General features: G+C 34.6%; 2 protein-coding genes across 3 annotated transcripts in view; one reads left to right on the forward strand and one right to left on the reverse strand.

Moving 5' to 3' along the window:
* The window catches only part of LOC134531211 (dynein axonemal heavy chain 2), an 864,487-nt gene that overhangs the window by 233,704 nt on the left and 610,805 nt on the right, over window positions 1-19,978 (forward strand). For both annotated transcript variants that reach the window (XM_063366870.1, XM_063366871.1), the window contains one exon: window positions 19,453-19,637. In XM_063366870.1, coding sequence (XP_063222940.1) covers window positions 19,453-19,637 — 185 coding nt within the window. The remainder of the gene's footprint in view (window positions 1-19,452; window positions 19,638-19,978) is intronic.
* LOC134531212 (uncharacterized) lies at window positions 11,612-18,028 on the reverse strand. Its single transcript, XM_063366872.1, has 2 exons — window positions 13,407-18,028; window positions 11,612-13,351 (listed from the first exon to the last, which is right to left on the reverse strand). Exon 1 carries the CDS (start codon window positions 16,701-16,703, stop codon window positions 15,630-15,632), a length of 1,074 nt encoding a protein of 357 aa, XP_063222942.1. The 5' UTR covers window positions 16,704-18,028; the 3' UTR covers window positions 11,612-13,351; window positions 13,407-15,629.

Genomic DNA, 19,978 nt, shown 5'->3' on the forward strand with positions numbered 1-19,978 from the left:
TTAAATTTTAATGTCCTAAATACATTCATAAATATCGATGTACTTATATTTCTTTTTAGTAATGTTTGAAGATATAATTATTGTAAATGTTTTCTATATTATCCTCTGAAATTTTAATTTGGTCAGAGCCAGAAGATTATTTTTTCTATTCTATTAAGAATTATGGTCATTTGAACAGAAAAAAATATGGTTGCAGTTTACTCAGAAAATGAAATTATAATAGTGGTATTATGGAATCATATTACCAGAGGATATAGCCATGTCTGTTCACTTTACGCTGATACATGATTTGTATATATACGATGAAAAATACAGCTGTGGTGTGTGAATACATGGAGACGTGTGTCGCTCTCACGCGAGTAACCGACTTCGTGTTTCGTTCCTGCGCGACCCTCTTCTCCGCGTGTCCGTCCGCTGGCGCTGGAGGTGTCATTGCTTGGAACTACGTCCGGGAGCTCTCACCAGCCGCGCCACGCTACCGCGCGTTTGTCAAACACTACTTTCGCGCGCATTTTGTGTTTTCTTTCGTGAAGTGCATTTGTTAGTCGTTGAATATATTCTTCCGTGCGCCATGCCGAGGTCTAAACCACCTCCGAGCTTTATATGGTAAACATAAACTTAACATTGACACGTCACTTTGTAATGGCGCGTACTAAATCAACTGTGGTAAGTATTGAGATAATTCTCAGATATTGCGCAAGGAAAATAGATAATTTTATATATGTTCATGAAAACAAAATAATGACAATTTTAATCATTTGTATCATGTTTTGCATCGAGGCTCGAACATAACAAAAAATTTTCATACATACTTTTTTGATAATATTAAAGTTTTCAGTACATTTAATGGTTTTGATATAGTTATGAATATTTTTGTTTTTCAAACTCTATTTGTTCCACATATTGAGCTAATGGTGGTTGTAAAATAAACATTGCAGACAAAAGTACTACTCTAAGGATGTGCAATTAATTCTAACACCTTGATACGATTTTCCTATTAACAAATTTGATCGAGATTTTATTTGGCAGGGTTAGTGAGTCTGTGGCCTTGGAAAGATACAGTGCTGAAATAGGCACTGAGGTTACCTCCTGGGGGATGAACTCTGCCTTGCTGCATCCCCTGATGGCCTTGTTTCTCGAGATGGTTTAGTCGAGGTCAAGTGCTTATTGTTTGTGAAGGACAGACTTTTGCGTGATGTCAGTCAAGAAAAAAAACTCGTTCTGTCTAGAAGTGAAAGATGGATTTCTTCAGCTGAAAAGAAACCTCTGGTACTTATACCAAATTCAAGGTCAACTGAATATAACAGGAATAAATTTCTGTGACTTCGTTGTTATAACAGAAAAATATTTTTTCACTGAAAGACTTTGAGCCCCCGCCCAAAGAAAATGTAATTTAAGTAAGTATTTAATTTGTATTCCAGAAATGGCTAACAGAGTATCTGTCCCCTTGATAATTATGTGTGATTTTGTTAATGATAATTTTCATAAAAAGGCCATTTTATCATATCCAATGCTATACAACAGTATGAGAGCTGGCCATTAAAGTTTTGCCATTGCGAATGTTTAACATTTGAAAGAAATTTATTTTACCCTTCATGTTTGTGGCGGGATAAACGGATACAATGAGAGGAAACAAGCCCAAATAGATGTGACAGTCCAATATATTGGATGAAATAGTTTATGTGTAGAGTAATGGTTCCCATCTTATGCACATTTATTTAGATGTCTACAATAATACTGAATGTACATTCATGCCAAATGTATACTTGAATCTACAAATACCGTGTGCTTGTCTGTATATTATTCACATCCTGGTTTGTTGTTTACTTCTACTATGTATGTAGGCCTAAACATTTGCCGGCTTGAGCATATATTCACATACTATTAATTGTGTGCCCATAATTAAGTTTAATTTTACACTTAGTTAATATGTAATTAGAACTTAATATTCACATATTTTCATTGCGTGTATTTAGTTCTGTCTATTGGTATATCCTTAGACAATCTGTAGTTTTAAATGTATATTTGCATTCCCACACTCTGTACTCATTAATTTTTATTTTCATAAATATATAATCACCTACATCTAGCCCACAGTGGGGCTGTACACAATTTCTCTTTCAGTCGCCACTACTTGGACCCTTGTGTCCTATTCCTTTGGTACCGCCCTCATGAAGTGATCTCGGGACCTTGTCTCCGGGTTAGAACGTTTCGGCAGAAATTAACTTTTATCTACCTTTAAAATTCTAGCAAGAAAATGTCATGAACAATTAGCTTTGTGACCTTGCAAACGGCGTCATGTAATGGTGGACTGTATCTGCTTTCGTGTGATTCTTCAGAGGTTAAAGATTATTCATTCATTTTGCTTTCAAAAATTGCTTTCTTTAATTTTAAGTATACATTATAATTTCTTAATTTTTAATTTTATAAGGAAGGTTATTTATGATTGTATTTTTTGTGTTTGGAGTTATTTTAGGTATTGAGTTGATCGGGAGATTGAAATGTATTCAAAGTTTATAGTATTTCTTTTATTCTTAATTAACTGCACGTATGATTTAAGTAAATGTAGGTGTGGGTTTTTAGTATAGTTAAAGGTTTCAATAACTATGACTAAATAAGTTTTTATTAAATAAAAATATGAATGAAGTATGAGTCTTGTTTTATTGACGAAATGTAACATTGCAAAACCTAGCAGGTCTTTTAGTTATTTAAGGTATACTAATATGTTTTATGTTATACAGAAAATTTGCTGATTATGTCAATCAAGGTCATGTTAATTAATATTTGCTTTACATTTTTACTTACAGTGTGTATTTACACTATTTACTAATTTTTTCGTATTTGGTTAGGAGAATGTTTATGGATAAATATTTTGCTTCATGTCATTTAAATGAATTTTTTTTATGGATTTGTGTTATATTTGTGATGTTATAAAAGCTATGTGTCGTTTCTGCAATGTTGGTGCATGTGCGAGTGAAAGAATAGACGATAGGCAGGTGTGCATGCGACTAGCCGGCGCCAAGACATTCTGGGGCCTACTGCATGTATTGTTGTGATGGGCAGTTGAACCAGTGAACTCAGGGGAATGACTCACGAGGAGACAGTAATTTCATCCATATTTTGTAACAACCAATGTATTTGTGTATGAAAAGTGTTTTGTCTCTCCCTTTTCTCCCTCTGTGATTGGAGGAGTTGCGCTATCTTTCTCAATTTAATATTAAAATTAATATACTAATCATTTTAATTGTTTATGCTAAAAAAATAACTGAAATAATTTTTTCACATATTTAAAAATTGCGTTCTCTGTTTTGCAAATATTGTTTGATGTTTTTCTGTGATCTAATTATTTCAGGTTTCATTGCCAGTGGCCATTGTACTTTGTTGATGGTATTTCCAGGATTTTGTATTTTATATGTTATTTTTGAGGAATACTACCAGACAGCAAACAAGACAAAACACTAAGATGTGTTCATTATATTTGTTATTAATTTATACACTGATGATAAGAGTATTTTGTTTTATGATTAATATTTGATATAGATTATATTTTTCGTTTTTTTTTTTGTCTATTCAATTGGAATAAATTTTTGTGTGTTTAATTTTTTGATGAACGTTAACGGTCTTATGATTTATTTTGAGAATTCTTTTATTGGCTCTCGTCCTTGAATACTTAACCATTAGTTCTCCTATCTTGGATTAAGCTCTCAGTGATTCTTGAAATGTCATTTTAAAAATAAATAATACTTAGTTCTTTATCTGAATTATAGTCAAAAGAGCAACTTTCCGAGTAAATTGGTAATAATCATTACGATTTAAAATACACTTGAATTTAAGAATAGTTCTACTGAAGTACAGTAAGTCCTCGGTTTACGTCGGGGTTACGTTCCTGAAAACCGCAACGTAAATAGAAATGACGCAAAATGAGCCATGTTTCATGCCACCGGCCGGCCACGGCCCAAGGTCGGCTGGAAGCGCTGGCATACAGACGTGACAACGGGCAATTTTATCAGCAAATTACAACCGACAGCGTGGGAAACAAGTCCAACTAGTACTTCTCAGCTTTATAGAATGGTTATTTAACCTTTATTAATTGAAATATAAAAACAGATATATAGTCGTTTGGAAGACATCTTATGAAGAAAAAATCATAAATTGCAGTGAGCTGATACTGTAGGCCTATTACAAACGCATTTAATCACGATAAAGTTAACAACGGCTCGTTTAAAACTCCGGCCAACTCAATGATATCATAGCGACTGAAGTGTAGAGCTGTAGCAAACCGTATGTATTCGTTACTGAGTAACGGGTGCGGCATCTAGTAACGAGTAACGAAATGTTACACATGAATGCATTTTGTTACTCGCATTTTTCGTATGTTTTACGCATGCGCGCGCTTATTCGTTACAAAGAACGATGTTTGTTTATTAAGAAAAGTATAATTTGGAAATTCGTTGTCCAAGTTTTTTACTGTTTATTAAAGGTATTGTGTGTGTAGACAAAGTTTGAGATTGGAACAGAAACAACGTAAGAAAGTATTTTTTACAAATTATAAATCTGTATGTTTTTGTTTTTTATTATCGCGTATTTTCACGTTTTTGTTTTTATCTTAAAAGAGATATTATAATAAAGCTGCTCTAATGAGATTTTATTGTTTCTTGGTTAACAAAAGCTGTTAATTATCAAATACTTTTAATTGTTTATATTCGATTTATTATTATTTACGCGACGTCATACTGTACGCGTACGAAATACGACTCGATTCGTTGCTGTTACATAACATAGCATGTTATGCGGTATCAGAAGTAACGAGTACTAATTGTTATAGTAACGAATACATACGGGTACACTTTTTTTAGTTACTTTTACACCTCTACTGAAGTGCCAAGGAGTTGGACGAAAAGGGGTAGGAGAAAATGCTGTGTCGTTGCGGGAAGTACATAACACTTCTACGTGCGAGATACGTGGGTGGCCGAGCGGGCGGGCTGGTACTATACTAGTATTGTATCACAGCGCGGAGAGCAGGAAGCGTCCCTCATGATGTATGATAAGATAAGGCGGTGAACGTGTAGCTTACGCTACATAGCATAAATTAACTACCGAAGGAAACAAAGAATTATAAACGAATTATATACTGTGTTTTGGTTAAAATAAAGATTTACGGTCATTGTAAACGACGTTATTGTGAATCGGCGACAACTTAAATTGAAACATGAGTACTCAAACATTAGCGACGTTAATCCGAAACGACGTAAATCGGTACGACGTAAATAGAGGACTTACTGTAGTTCTAATATTTATCTATACGACTGTAACACTGCTTGGTCTGAATCGTTATTAGTTAAAAAAAAAATTGGTGTTATACAATTAGGTATATCATATAATTTGACAAAGTACTTACAGTTTAGAAAATAAATTAATATTAAATTGCTAAAAACAGAAAAACTCATTAAAAATCGTGCCAAAATCGTTTACATGAATCAGCCTGCATAAATTTCGGGGAATACCTATATATTTTTCTAGTTTTAATTTTCTATAAATAATATATATATTATATCGATTTTGTTGATTACTTTAGTGAGAGGAGACGTCAGACGATTTCCATAGTTTCAAGAACGTGTGTGTGTAGGCTATACACATAGTCTACATACATACATATACATACATACTTCAACAGAAAAATCGTAATTTACAGAAATTTAGCTAATTGTTATAATAATTTGTCAGTATAGCCTATTTACGGAAATTTCAAGATAAATATTTACCAATATTTTCCATAATATAACATGATTGTTTTTAAACAGCATACCTAAACCCTAGACGATCAGCATTATATACTTTATCAACTTATCACATAAATATATATAATTTATAGACATGGGGCTTGTAGCTGATTATTAAGTGGGAAAATGCACGAGTTTGTGTGTTTTTCCATGATGAGTCTTCTACAACAATGGTACAATGGCCGATTGCCATCACGATGCTGCTATAACAATGGACGATGGCTTGGCTAGGTGGGGAATTTAGACGATTTTTTTTGCGACGTCAAAAATAAGAAAAAATTCAACTTTTTGGAATTTTTCCGCCGGTCAAGGGACGAGATCTACCTCGTGTGAAAATTTCGAGTTTCTAGCGTTTCTGGAAGTGGGTTAGAATTTTTATAGGTCAGTTCAGTGAGTCGCACAAGGGGATGTAAATATATTTGTATTAAAAATTAATGCATATAGGCCATACAAATTTTAAAGTTAAGTATTAGCGTCACACCGCTCACTTAGTCTCAAACCAACGCAGGTTCTGCTCATCGCCGGAATTCGGTTACGTCTTCTGCTTTGTTTCAGAACATAAGGGACAACAGTAAAAATATTTCCATTGTATAAATATTTGTCAACAAAATCTGAATCAAATCATAGCTACTTTATGCTTGCAGGTTTCGTGATGTGTGTAATGTGGACAGTGCTAAGAGTTTTCTGTTGAGATAAATCAAGAAAGTGTTAATAATTTGATGCAGAAATAACATAATGGTGATCTGAGTAATTTTGGTGTTAGATCAATTTTATTTCTTCTTATGTAATGGAACGGTTTGATCTACCATGTCTTTTTAGATAAATACGCCAGTCTTAAAAGAAATATGCACTGCATATGCATAGTGTCTTTGAGTTATACAATGCAATACTTTATACCAAAATATTTGAGAACTATAAAATTTGTTTCCGCAATCATTGTTCAATCTAGAAACACATTGATGTACTTCAACGTTGAATACAGACAATAAGCTAAGAGAGTTTACACCTATATAAGTTATTTTTATGCGTATGGCTGAGTACATGTGATAGATATACATAAGTATCGGCATGTGTATGAAGCAACAAGAAAGATAATCGAGAAATGATATTAAATGGCAGCCATATTATTCGCTGTGAAAGTACGCCGTTGCTTAGCATGAACACTCAAAGCTACGCTCCGTGCTGGCACAAAAAGCCTGGCGGACACCAGGCGAATACGACCCGGCGAGGAGTGAGTTCTGGTTCTGATATCCCAGCTGTTTCTTCCGCCCCCTCCATCCTATCTGCTGCCAGCCTACAAACAGTTAGCTAAACCCCCGCTTGGAGCGACAGGGGCGACATTCTTACGCGCGTCGACCTCCCGGCTCCCGCTGTTCAGGAGCCGAGCGACACAACCGCCCCCTTCGAAGGCCCTCAGGCGACTGAGCACTCAGCGGCGAGACCCAGAGTCTTATACAGTGCTCTTAGGGTGTTTAGTGATCAGTTTTTATGCTATTTTGAGTGATGTATCAGTTTGAAGTCATTCGGAATTGGGGACGTTTTTTGGACCACTGGAACACCCTTAATCATACCCTGGCTTCCATCAGAAACATCCCTTTCACTAATACTTGAGCATACACTCCGACCCCTTGTCAAAGTTAATAGGATAGGTACATGAAACACAAACTATCTAAACAAACTCTTTAGGTATAGTTAAAACATATTTAATAAAAAATCAGAAGAAATGGCTCTTGCACATTAGTGACCAAAGATCAGAACTTATTTACAATTTCAAATCCTCATGCAGTGTCTTTAGCAATTCATGCAAAGTAAGTTCATGATGAGCATGATCCCAAGAAAATTTACTAACTTAGGCATTTAGTCATTCTACCCAAAGTTTTGTCAAATCATATTAGGTACAAATAAAGTACAATTATCCAAATACATAAAAATAAATCTTCTTGATTTAAAATATAAATGTACTAGAGTAGAAAGTACAAAATTAACCACACAAAACTTTTGAAGAAGGCTGTCCTCCAACATTTAAGCCAGTAGTGACACATCCACTACTCTTCTCTTGATGTTGCTTAGGCATGGTATTACATAGTCAAGGCACGTAGTTCGTAAGAATGCCAACTCACCTTTTACAGCACAGCTTTTTCAGTGACCTACAATTTCATTATTGCTACACACCATTTAAATTTAATTCCAAAAACAGAAAATTTGGTTATTTCTGTAAATCAATATTTCTACATTTTCTTACATTCCTAAATTCTTGTTTCAAACAAAGGAAATATACTGTATTTCACGTGACGAAGCTATTGCACACATTGTATATATTTTTTCCAAGTTATAATTAAAATAGTTCTACTGTAGCATTGTATCAACTCTTAGCTTTACAGCCTCCATAGCCAATACTTTCATTGGTACAAGTTTATGGGGGTTTCCTCGAATGAGTTTTAATGTTTACCAAAATAAGTAATTTTTCTACAAAATTATTTTTAATGATATTGTTGTTTTCTTTTATCACATGCACCATTCAAAGGAGATGGGCAAAGTTGTAAGTATTCACAATTTTTTTCTCAGTAAACTAGTTAGAAATTATTAAAATTTGAATTTAATATCATTATTATGATTGTGCTACAGGAATTTTAATTGAGGAATTGGTAAGTTTTGGATATTTAGAATATTGTACAAATTTTCATCTTGAATAAAAGATTATGCTTTGTAACCATTTTCCATTACCAACAATAATTTTTTTAACATCTCAATATCACAACTTACTATGCAACTGCTCACAATCATAAAGCTGTACTCGCTGGTAACAATAGTGCCACTGCACTGAGAGCCAGGGTGGCTGTGCCTGTGGTCCCACCTCGCCCTGACTGGCGTGTTCTCCCTCGGGTCGGCTCCTGCGAGCGCGCCGGTGCCCCCTGTCAGACCCCAGGGGCTGTGGTTCTGTCACAGATATTTTCAACAGATGTTCACTTTGTGTAATAGACTATTTTTACACCTATTTATTACACTTAGTGAACATCTGTTGAAAATATTAGTGACAAAACAGCAAATGCACAGCAGTTATTGTGTAAAAATTTCAGAAATAGCTCTTAAATGATAGTAATTTCGAGAAAAAAAAATTCCTTTCAGCACAGCCTACAGGTGTAGGTAAATTTTGAAGTACCTATTTCTTCTGGAATTTTTTTGGAAACTTCTATAAAATCCTGGAACATTTAAAGAACTGAATGTAGCCTACATAACATTCTCCATGTTTGCCAATTGCCAATATTCAAAAAAGATTGACTTAACATTTTCTCACTTTCCATGAAGCGAAAGTAATTAGAATGTTTTTAACTTAATGCATTCAGCATTGAATGTCTTAACGAATTTTATAGTATGCCTACTAAGGCAGTTATGCAATTATTTTTAACCTGCAAAAATTGGATTTCATCACTTGCATTAATATATAATATAAATTTATTTTGGACGAAGGTTTGAGGTCACATTAAGATGGTTATTAATAAATTACTACAAATTTGATACTAAGAAAGTTTAATTTTTTTTTTAAATTTCAAGTTTTTTTTTGGTAATAGTTCGTTTTATTAAAAATTATTTTAGCCAAATGTTTTAGATAAAGTTTAGGTGTTTTGCAATAAATTATAATGGATTAGATAGTAAATCTATTTAAAAAAGTAATGACATTTTGTCTTCCTACCCTTGTTATTTACCCCTTGCAGTAATGGTATGTATTATCAAAAATTGTTTCAGACAAAAGTTTTGGGTAAAAATTATAAGATTTAGAAAATATCTGAATTTATTCGATGCTGTTCCTACAAAGGGAGTTATGATTTTTTTTTATTGTTCTCCAACCCTTGTTTATTCTACCGCATGCAGTAATGGTTGGTCATATAAAAAATTATTTCAGATGAAAAATGTAGAAAATAATTTAAGGTTTTACAATAAAACAGAACAGATTTAACAGTGTACATGGTACGTAAATTATGAATTTTTTTAAATTCTCCCCCTTTTTTTTTTTCAACCCCCTGCAACAGTGGTTTGTCTCATCAAAACATTTTTCAGACAAAAGTTTTACATAAAAACTATAAGATTAATACATAATCTGTACAAATTCAATGTTATGTCTACAAAGGGAGGTATGATTTTTTTTGTCCTCCAACCCTTGTTTTTTCAACCCATTGCAGTTATGGTTCGTCGTATCAAAATCTTATTAAGACTAAAGATTTTGATATTACATACTCCTACGAGTTATAATATGTTCAAACAGATGTGATATTTTACATGGTATGGGAGTTACAGTGAATTTTTGTTTTTCAAAAAACCTTCCCCATTTCTACCCCTTTGGTCGGATATTTCCCATAAATGAACTCGACCGAGATTTTCCACTACTAGATTTTATATATCAGTTTGGAAGTGATTTGTGAAAAATTGTGACATTTATCAATTCTATAAAATTCTGATACATATATATAAAATTTTAAGTTGATGATGGTTTTGGGTTCTATGGACCATGAAATGAAAAACTATATAAAAATTTTCTGAAAGTTTCACCATGGTAACGGCTATAATAGGTAGTATTTCTTTGAAATGTACCTAATAATCAACATGGTTTGTGAGATGTAGTCTTAAGTCTCTCTGCGTGACCATGTGATGTGATAACCTGAAAAATAAAATAAACATTCATTCTTTATCCATGTTGTTTTTGCAGCAGGTGGAAGTCTGCATATAGATTTATATTTCATTAATTAGTGTTTTTTATGTTTTTAGTTTTCATAATACTGTTTGAGGAATTAAATGTAAATAAGTATAAATAAATAAATAAACTCATTTACATTCTATTACGTACTTCATTTCAAGGGACTGTGAAAATAATTAGGTTGGGGATCGCACTTGCCATGTTAATTTTCTTCATTTTAATTTTTTTCATAGTAAAGGGCTATATTTAAATTTAACACGATACCTCTCTTGCATTTGTTTTTATCACACAAATATTTTCAAGAGATATTTACTTAGTTTTTTATAATGGGTGTAAAATGTTACAGAATTGTTTTTAAGTGATATCTTTTGCACAACTTTTTACAACAATTATATGACACTTAAAAATAATTGCGGCTGAACAACAAATGCAAGAGACGTATGGTGTCAAAATTTACATAAATAGTCCTTAAATAATAATAAGTCCAAAAATAATGTGAGTGCATGGAGTCCACGCAAGGTAGAAGTGAAACTTCTTGCTTATCCTACTTCCTACTAATATTATAAACGCGAACGATTGTAAGTATGGATGGATGTTTGTTAACTCTTTCACTTAAAAACTACTGAATGCTTTTTGAATGAAATTTGGCCTACAGCTAGCTTATAACCTGGATTAACACATAGACCCCATATTAATATGAAATTCCATCCCTAAGGAAGTGAATAAGTGATAATTTCATTTTATAACAGAAAGAATCATAGGTCATAGACATACAAATAGTGAGTGAGTGTCATTTCTCTATGTCTGTCTGACACACGATCATACACATGGTAAGGTCTGGCAAATTAATATTTTTCTCCTTGGTGAGACCAGTCGCTTAGTGGAGCTCGCAGCGGCTAGCAAAATAAAGGCGCTAATAGCAGTCTTGTTCTTCACTTCGTCAATAGATAGAGTTGCCTTGAATTTTAAACGCACCATCGTTTGATGCGTTTGTCATGTCTTTAATTTTCGTTTGTTTGTGCCGTATGCGTTCCTATACCATTCATCCGATTGCGATGAAATTTTGGTGATTTGTTATGCGCATGCCCATGAAGGTATAACGGTTCGTTACTTACAAAAATAAACAGATGTTCAACACCGATTGTAATTTTGTTGTTTTTATTTTTTCAAATAGAATGCACAAAAGAATCCGAACACTTTCAATGTTTCATTCACTCGTTTCATTCTTACGTTCGCCTGTCGAGAATGCTCACAGCTCGGGCGATGAAAATTAATAAAAAGAAATAACGGCGATTAAGTCTTTCAATAACCTTTTTCTGGAAATATCCGAAATATGTGCGGTCTCAAACACGGCCGCACCTAGCAAAAAACCGCGAACCGCCGAAACGCGGCCTCGCCTGGCAGCGATCGCCCGACGACTACTGATGAACTCATGACACGTCTCCTCCACGCAGGGAGTAGACGTCACATGACCTCACCGACCAATCACACTCACGCTTCATTCACGCTTACAGATACAAGCCAATCACAGAACAAATTACAATACATGAAAAAACCCTGTATACACATAACTCGGGGCTTCCCTTGATCTGTCTCTTTTCAATTTCACATCAAAATCGGGGACTCCCATTCTCGTTCTCTCTCCCACACCGTGAGACAGCAGTTATCACTCAGTTCCCACTCAGGGGGGGAATTCCCGTCTTTATCTCGGTTGGCGGGGAAGCACTGTTTCTTTCTCATTTACACTTACAGGCCTCTCATGCCTCTTTTTCTAACCATCACACCAGACACAGTCCCGTGTTCTAGAATCATTCCACACGTTAATGAACATTACAAACAGCAATTATAATACAAGTTACTTGACAAAATTCAACTTATTGAAAAAAATCTGACAAAGGAGGCCTAAACAAGCAAAATTCTAGTACAGCGACTTATTTGTAAATTATTGCATAAAATATAGTAATGATTAAAAAGTCTCTTAAAATATAAGGTACATTCTTAAAACACATCACACGTGCAAATAACATATATTAATATTCACAATGTTTGATTATACTGTTTCATAACATATATACCACTCTAAAAACATTGACTTATTTATATTTACCTATACAAAAAGAAGTTTAAAAGAAAGTTATTTATCTTGGAGGGCAGGGTTCTGCAACGCTACATAACCCCCCCCAACTATTCAATTAAATTTACACTATATTTAATTGAAAAGTTACAAAAGTGAAAAACTAATCTGTACAAAATAAATATAATACATCCTGAGAAATAAATGTATCCAGTCGTTACAACATTTGTTTATATAGAAATTCAAAAAACTGTTACTTAAAAACTGCAATAACATCAATTCTTTGTTAAAAACCCAAAAATTCGAAAACATATCTCTTACTACAAAGTGTCAACAACTCTCCACAAATGGTTATCTCCCTCTCATCAGTGCAAAATACAAGTTACTTTGAAACTGGTTTCTCTACAAGCTTCAAGCAGACACCCCCTGGTCAACGAAGAATCTTCAATAACAACAAAAAATTCTGAACAACTTACTTTCACAGCCGTGGAACCCTCAACACCAGCTGCAATAAATTCCAGGAATTACGTCTCCATGACCACCTTAACGACGATGACAAATACAAAAACTTCAGGAATTACGTCTCCATGACCACCTTAACGACGATGACAAATACAAAAACTTCAGGAATTACGTCTCCATGACCACCTTAACGACGATGACAAATACAAAAACTTCAGGAATTACGTCTCCATGACCACCTTAACGACGATGACAAATACAAAAACTTCAGGAATTACGTCTCCATGACCACCTTAACGACGATGACAAATACAAAAACTTCAGGAATTACGTCTCCATGACCACCTTAACGACGATGACAAATTTTAAAAAACTTCAGGAATTACGTCTCCATGACCACCTTAACGACGATGACAAATACAAAAACTTCAGGAATTACGTCTCCATGACCACCTTAATGACGATGACAAATACCAAAACTTCAGGAATTACGTCTCCATGACCATCTTAACGACGATGACAAATACAAAAACTTCAGGAATTACGTCTCCATGACCACCTTAACGACGATGACAAATACAAAAACTTCAGGAATTACGTCTCCATGACCACCTTAATGACGATGACCAATACAAAAACTTCAGGAATTACGTCTCCATGACCACCTTAACGACGATGACAAATACAAAAACTTCAGGAATTACGTCTCCATGACCACCTTAACGACGATGACAAATACCAAAACTTCAGGAATTACGTCTCCATGACCACCTTAACGACGATGACAAATACCAAAACTTCAAAACCTCGACGACGACAAATAACCTCAAAACAAATTATCTCCTTTAAAACCCTTTAAAAACCATTGTTACTGTAATTCTCTGTTGCTCATGATAAACTCCTCAAATCCCATGAAACAACCACTTTAACCCACAAATCAACCAAAATCTCCACTCCTTATATCTGCACTAACAAAAAATTGACAACACTATCACTTCAAAACTGTTGACACAAAATTTTCCTAAATTCCATCAAAAAAAACAACTTCTAAAATTCTGAGACTCTCACAATACCACTATAACTTCAGCCACTGGAAAACACTTATTTCAAAATTATAACTAGTCTGCTCAGCACTGATAACCCATGAACTGTAACTTCTAAACCGATGCATCAACTTCCTACAACACAGAAATTCTTAGTAAACTTTCCAGTGTGGCAACAAAGACAAGTCTAAAAAACATTAAATTAAGTATGTAAAACTTTAAAAACTTTTTTATAACCCACTACATCATCACTTATCATATTCAAACTTTCTTATTACAATGTTACACCACATAACATTTACACCAAATACACACAAATTTAATTCTCTTATCAACACTGCATTTTCATTTGTCATTCTTCACTTACATTTCTAAGTATCATTAACCATAATATAAAAAATACACAGAGTTCCTTTCCCTCCAACTTCCTTCTCCATCATTCCTAGCTCCTGAGCTAGCCGAAAGGTAAGGGACGCCCAACTACAACCCTTTTAGCTGCTAGTCAGCTCGGCTAACCTTTTGACGAAATTTAAAACAAAAAATTATACAAAGCTATACACAAATATACACTGCACTTGTCATTACACGTCAAAGTTTAAGCTTTACATACCTTACTTAAATTTCCACAAAACAAGTTGACAATTCTACAGTCATGGCATGACAAACACTTCATTATGACACAGTCGTATGCTTCTATTCTTCAAAAACCAATTACATGAACTAACGCCCTTCCTTAGGTTTCAAACCATATCTCCCCTTTCAGCAACAGCAGCACATAAACTTAACCTTAATGAAGGGTGGGAGCAACCAAGGAGAAGGGACTCACCGACTCACCCTTGCAAAAAAAAACACCGGACTCCATGCCGGAAACATTTTAAAATTAACCTCCTGGCCCCCCAGCTGCCTCACAAACCATCTTGCACAAAAAAAAACTTCTGCTGATTATTTAGGACAATACACAAAATTCACCTAACCTCTGGCCATCATGAATACACAACTGCTTCTGCATCTTCAAAACTCGACGACTGTTATTCATTAACGTTTAGCATTACATTTCATACCTTTAATATAGGATGTTGTCACCCTGTCATTTAATCCAAAACAAATATTTAGCATTACAAATATGTTGCATTTTCATTTAAAATATTTAACCATTTCAAAATTATATCATTTTCCCAAAAACATAACTCATAATAGATTTCAGTTAACATCTTCCCATGACACAACATTAAACAAACCAAACCAAACATTACCCAAGTGTAATGAAATTTTCACCATGTAAAGCATTTCTTTACATAATATTTAGTAACTGTCTACTCTAAAAGAATTTATACCATTATTATTATTGTTTCAAAACAACAGAAAATATTCACATTAACTTTGATGTATTGATCTTCCTTCTCTTTAAGAATCTTGTAAAAAATTGCTGTTATAAATCTGATTTGTGCATTCCTATATTATACTACAACTATTCATCAAAAAATACAAAAACTCTATAAAATACAAAAAATCATCAAAAGGTACACAATTCAAAGGATAAAAAAAATACTGAAAAACATAAAAAAAAATGGGCAAAAAATTTAAAAAACATCAAACACGACACAACTAGTTTTGACTCCACCCCTCCATTTAGGCAATGGGCCAAACAAGTCTACACACACAGTTTCCAGATGTTGCATTCCCCATTTACATGTATCATGATTTTCTTCTGTCTTTGCCCTTAACAAACTGCTTACAATTTCGGCGATAGTTCTGTACACATGCTTCCACACACAAAACCTCTGAACATGTTGCACAGTTTTTCTCAATCCAGGTTCCACATGGATCAGTGCAAAATTTTTAGTTTGAAAACTATTCGGTTCCCACAGCCCACATTTAGGTACATTATTGCATAGACTTTGACAAAAATGTATTTTCATCACTTCCCTGCAATCTGCAGAACTTGTTCCTGTGATTACATCCTCGGCAAACTGATATTTAAGTGTATTTGAGAATGCTTTCATTTCATTCTCCACTTTTTCCATCTGTTTACACAAACTCCTGATCCTATGTGTATTACCTCTGAATATACGAATTTTTTCAACCACATTGTCCACATTTCCCTTGTTTACCTCATCTAGGAATTTTTCACATTTACTCCCAATGTTTACATGTTCATGTACATCATGCCCAATACCTTCAACATTTTCTTTTGACACTATTATTTCCCTTTCACATTTTCCTACATTTGCTTTATTTGCGCATTCATCTACTTTGTTCATACACGGGGCTATCTGTTCATTAATTTTAATTTTAAAGTCATCAAATTTGTTCTCCTCCCTGCCAAATTCCTGTCGCAACTGTGTAGATATTTCGCTCCTAAACTTAGCAATCTTTGTGAATTTCCTTCTATTTTGTGTTGCCTGATCTATTTTGTTGTTGATTTCATTTTGTCCCTGAATAAGTTCCCGATATTCCCGTTTCATTTCCTGTGTCATGTCCCGCATCATTTCCTGACAGTTTTGTTTCATTGCCTGTATAAATTCATGTTGTCCCTGTTTCATTTCCTGTATTAATTTCTGGTGTCCTTGTTCAATTTGCTGTTGTATTGACAATAGTAACTGCATGATTTGGTGTGACCCCCCCATAACCTTAACTGGGCTACTAATCGTCATAATGAAATATAAAAATTACAAAAAATTTACCACAAATCTTAGTTGAATGCTTAAAACAAAAGAAAAACAATGCACACAATTAATTTAGTTCTATTTTTCGACTTGCTATTTTCGGCGATTCATTCCGCGATGTCCCGCGAAGTGACGATCTCGAAGTCTGGCAATGAGGTCCTGAAGTACCATGGTGCCTTGGGTCGCTCTGTCCCGCGATGTACCGCTTTCCGCCGTTTCTCTGGAACACTTCACTCGCCGAAACAGCCCGTTGTCTCTTGCCGCATTCGCCGCTTAGTTGCACCGACAGTTCTGGATACACTTAGCTGTTTTCTTCTATACTGTTCAATGTTAGTCGTAAATTTTCGTTATTTCAGGTTATCGTATTCACGAACTGTTTTACGAATGTTTATATTTTTTTCTTCACTGCCGAAATGTCCGTCTCAATCTCAGGGTCTATCCAAATTCAAGCCTCACGTTGGGCGCCAAATATAACGGTTCGTTACTCACAAAAATAAACAGATGTTCAACGCCGATTGTAATTTTGTTGTTTTTATTTTTTCAAATAGAATGCACAGACGAATCCAAACACTTTCAATGTTTCATTCACTCGTTTCATTCGTATGTTTGCCTGTCGAGAATGCTCACAGCTCGGGCGATGAAAATTAATAAAAAGAAATAATGGTGATTAAGTCTTTCAATAACCTTTTTCTGGAAATATCCGAAATATGTGCGTTGTCAAACACGGCCGCACCTAGCAAAAAATGTGAACCGCCGAAACGCGGCCTCGCCTGGCAGCGATCGCCCGACGACTACTGATGAACTCATGACACGTCTCCTCCACGCAGGGAGGATAAGTCACATGACCTCACCGACCAATCACACTCATGCTTCATTCACGCTTACAGATACAAGCCAATCACAGAACAAATTACAATACATGAAAAAACCCTGTATACACATAACTCGGGGCTTCCCTTGATCTGTTTCTTTTCAAATTCACATCAAAATCGGGGACTCCCATTCTCGTTCTCTCTCCCACACCGTGAGACAGCAGTTATCACTCAGTTCCCACGCAATGGGGGGGAATTCCCGTCTTTATCTATCTGAGGGGGATTACTGTTTCTTGCTCACTCTCACTTACAGGCCTCTCATGCCTCTCTTTCTAACCACCACATCAGACACAGTCCCGTGTTCTAGAATCATTCCACTCATTAATGAACATTACAAACAGCAATTATAATACAAGTTACTTGACAAAATTCAACTTATTGAGAAAAATCTGACAAAGTAGGCCTAAACAAGCAAAATTCTAGTATAGCGACATATTTGTAAATTATTACATGAAATATAGTAATGATTAAAAACGTCTCTTAAAATACAAGGTACATTCTTAAAACACATCGCACGTGCAAATAACATATATTAATATTCACAATGTTTGATTATACTGTTTCATAACATATATACCACTCTAAAAACATTGACTTATTTATATTTACCTATACAAAAAGAAGTTTATAAGAAAGTTATTTATCTTGGAAAGGCAGGGTTCTGCAACGCTGCAATGGTTACTGAGACAGTATAACTATTTTTCAATAGTTGGAGCACGAATCGTGTCAAAAAATGTGTTTATTTCATTTTATATAGCGGCACTTCGTCTGTTTTTGTTGTGTAAGTGTGCACGCATGACACAATTTATTAAAATATAAAAGAGACACAGAGATAGAGTTATATATATATATATTTATATATTTATATATATATAATATATATATATTTAATATATATATAATATTATATAGATGTAGATAGAGATAAATATATATAGAGAGATACATAGATGATTTGTATATGTGGAACTACTTCAAACATATTTCAAAACAAAACTGAATGAGGCATTGCAATGCAGGCCGAGCATTAGCTAGATAATGGAATCTTTACAATATTAGAAATCTTTAATTTTTCAGCTTTTTTCTATATTGCTTTATAAAGTCTAAATTACATACAGACCAGGTAAATAACTATAAACTAGCAGAACAACGTCTGTCGGTATCTGAAAGAGTTATAAATTAATTTTCTCACTTGACATTCAAATTAAGAAGACAATTACTAACTACACTCTGTGTTCAGCCCGGGCAAGGCCGGGTATTGCTGCAAGTTAGGTATATATAGAGATAAATAATTTACATTTTCATTTACACTATTCACATAAAATTGAATTATATTTATAAAAGTTCATTGCACAAATCAATAACTCTTTTCCACACAAATAAATAAAATGTAGATATTTTAAATTAAATTAAAGGAACATGGTAGTGTTGGTCATTAGCTGTTATGAAAACTGAGGAGCAGACAAACACAAGCAGCGTTTCAAAAATTCCGTAGCATCACTGCTGTGTCATTTCTACCTCTCCCCTTCCGTCTCCCAATCCGGCTGTTACAACTAGCATATAGCATGCTACGCTACGTAACTATCCCTTCCCCCTTTACCATCTTCCCATTCGACAGCTAGTGCATGCGTTGGAGAAGCGTTTACCTGAGCACTATCCTCCTCTACCGGTTACCCCACCACGTATCCAGCTATTGACCTCATGCAATCTGATTTTTCATAACGCTCTGAAATTGTGGCTCCCTCAGCAAAGAAATTTAGCTTCAAAAATAAAAATTTTCATCATGGCGTATGAATCTGTACATTAAGATAAGTTAATGTACGGTATGTATTTGTGTGTGAGGCTTGTGTGCTGCGTGGTGTCAGGTCCAGCAGCTTTTCCGGGACCTGTCTCTGCTGTCCCGCAAGCTGAAGGACAGGCAGTGGGAGGTGGTGGACCACACGCGAGCCCGCGTCGATGCGTTCCGCCGCATGCTGCCCCTCGTGGGCAACCTCAAGAACCCAGCCATGAAGCCCAGGCACTGGACCAGGGTCAAGCAGACCGTCGGCAGGCACGTCACAGTTATTATTGCTGCTTGCTCTTTGATTTTTAATGTAGAATAATAATGCAGATAATCCACTAGTTAATATACGTGCAGTAAACAGGCCTAATAAAACATTTAAACTCACACTGTTATATATTTATTATGTTTTTTTGGTTTTTTGTGCTTTCTTAAGGAAAAGGTTGAATAATTTATTGATGAAATATTAATTTTTTTAAATAGAGGATAACTTTCAAAAAAAGTGTGCATGTGTACATGCGCACAGATTGATGTGCATGTGCATGTCTCTCTCTCTCTCTCTCTCTCTCTCTCTCTCTCTCTCTATATATATATATATATATATATATATA

Source organism: Bacillus rossius, chromosome 3, assembly GCF_032445375.1.
Source record: "Bacillus rossius redtenbacheri isolate Brsri chromosome 3, Brsri_v3, whole genome shotgun sequence".
NCBI lineage: Eukaryota > Metazoa > Arthropoda > Insecta > Phasmatodea > Bacillidae > Bacillus > Bacillus rossius.

What these genes read in the sequence shown, in the direction of transcription:
- LOC134531212 (XM_063366872.1), bottom strand. Translation starts at nt 16,703, where the DNA reads ATGACGATTAGTAGCCCAGTTAAGGTTATGGGGGGGTCACACCAAATC.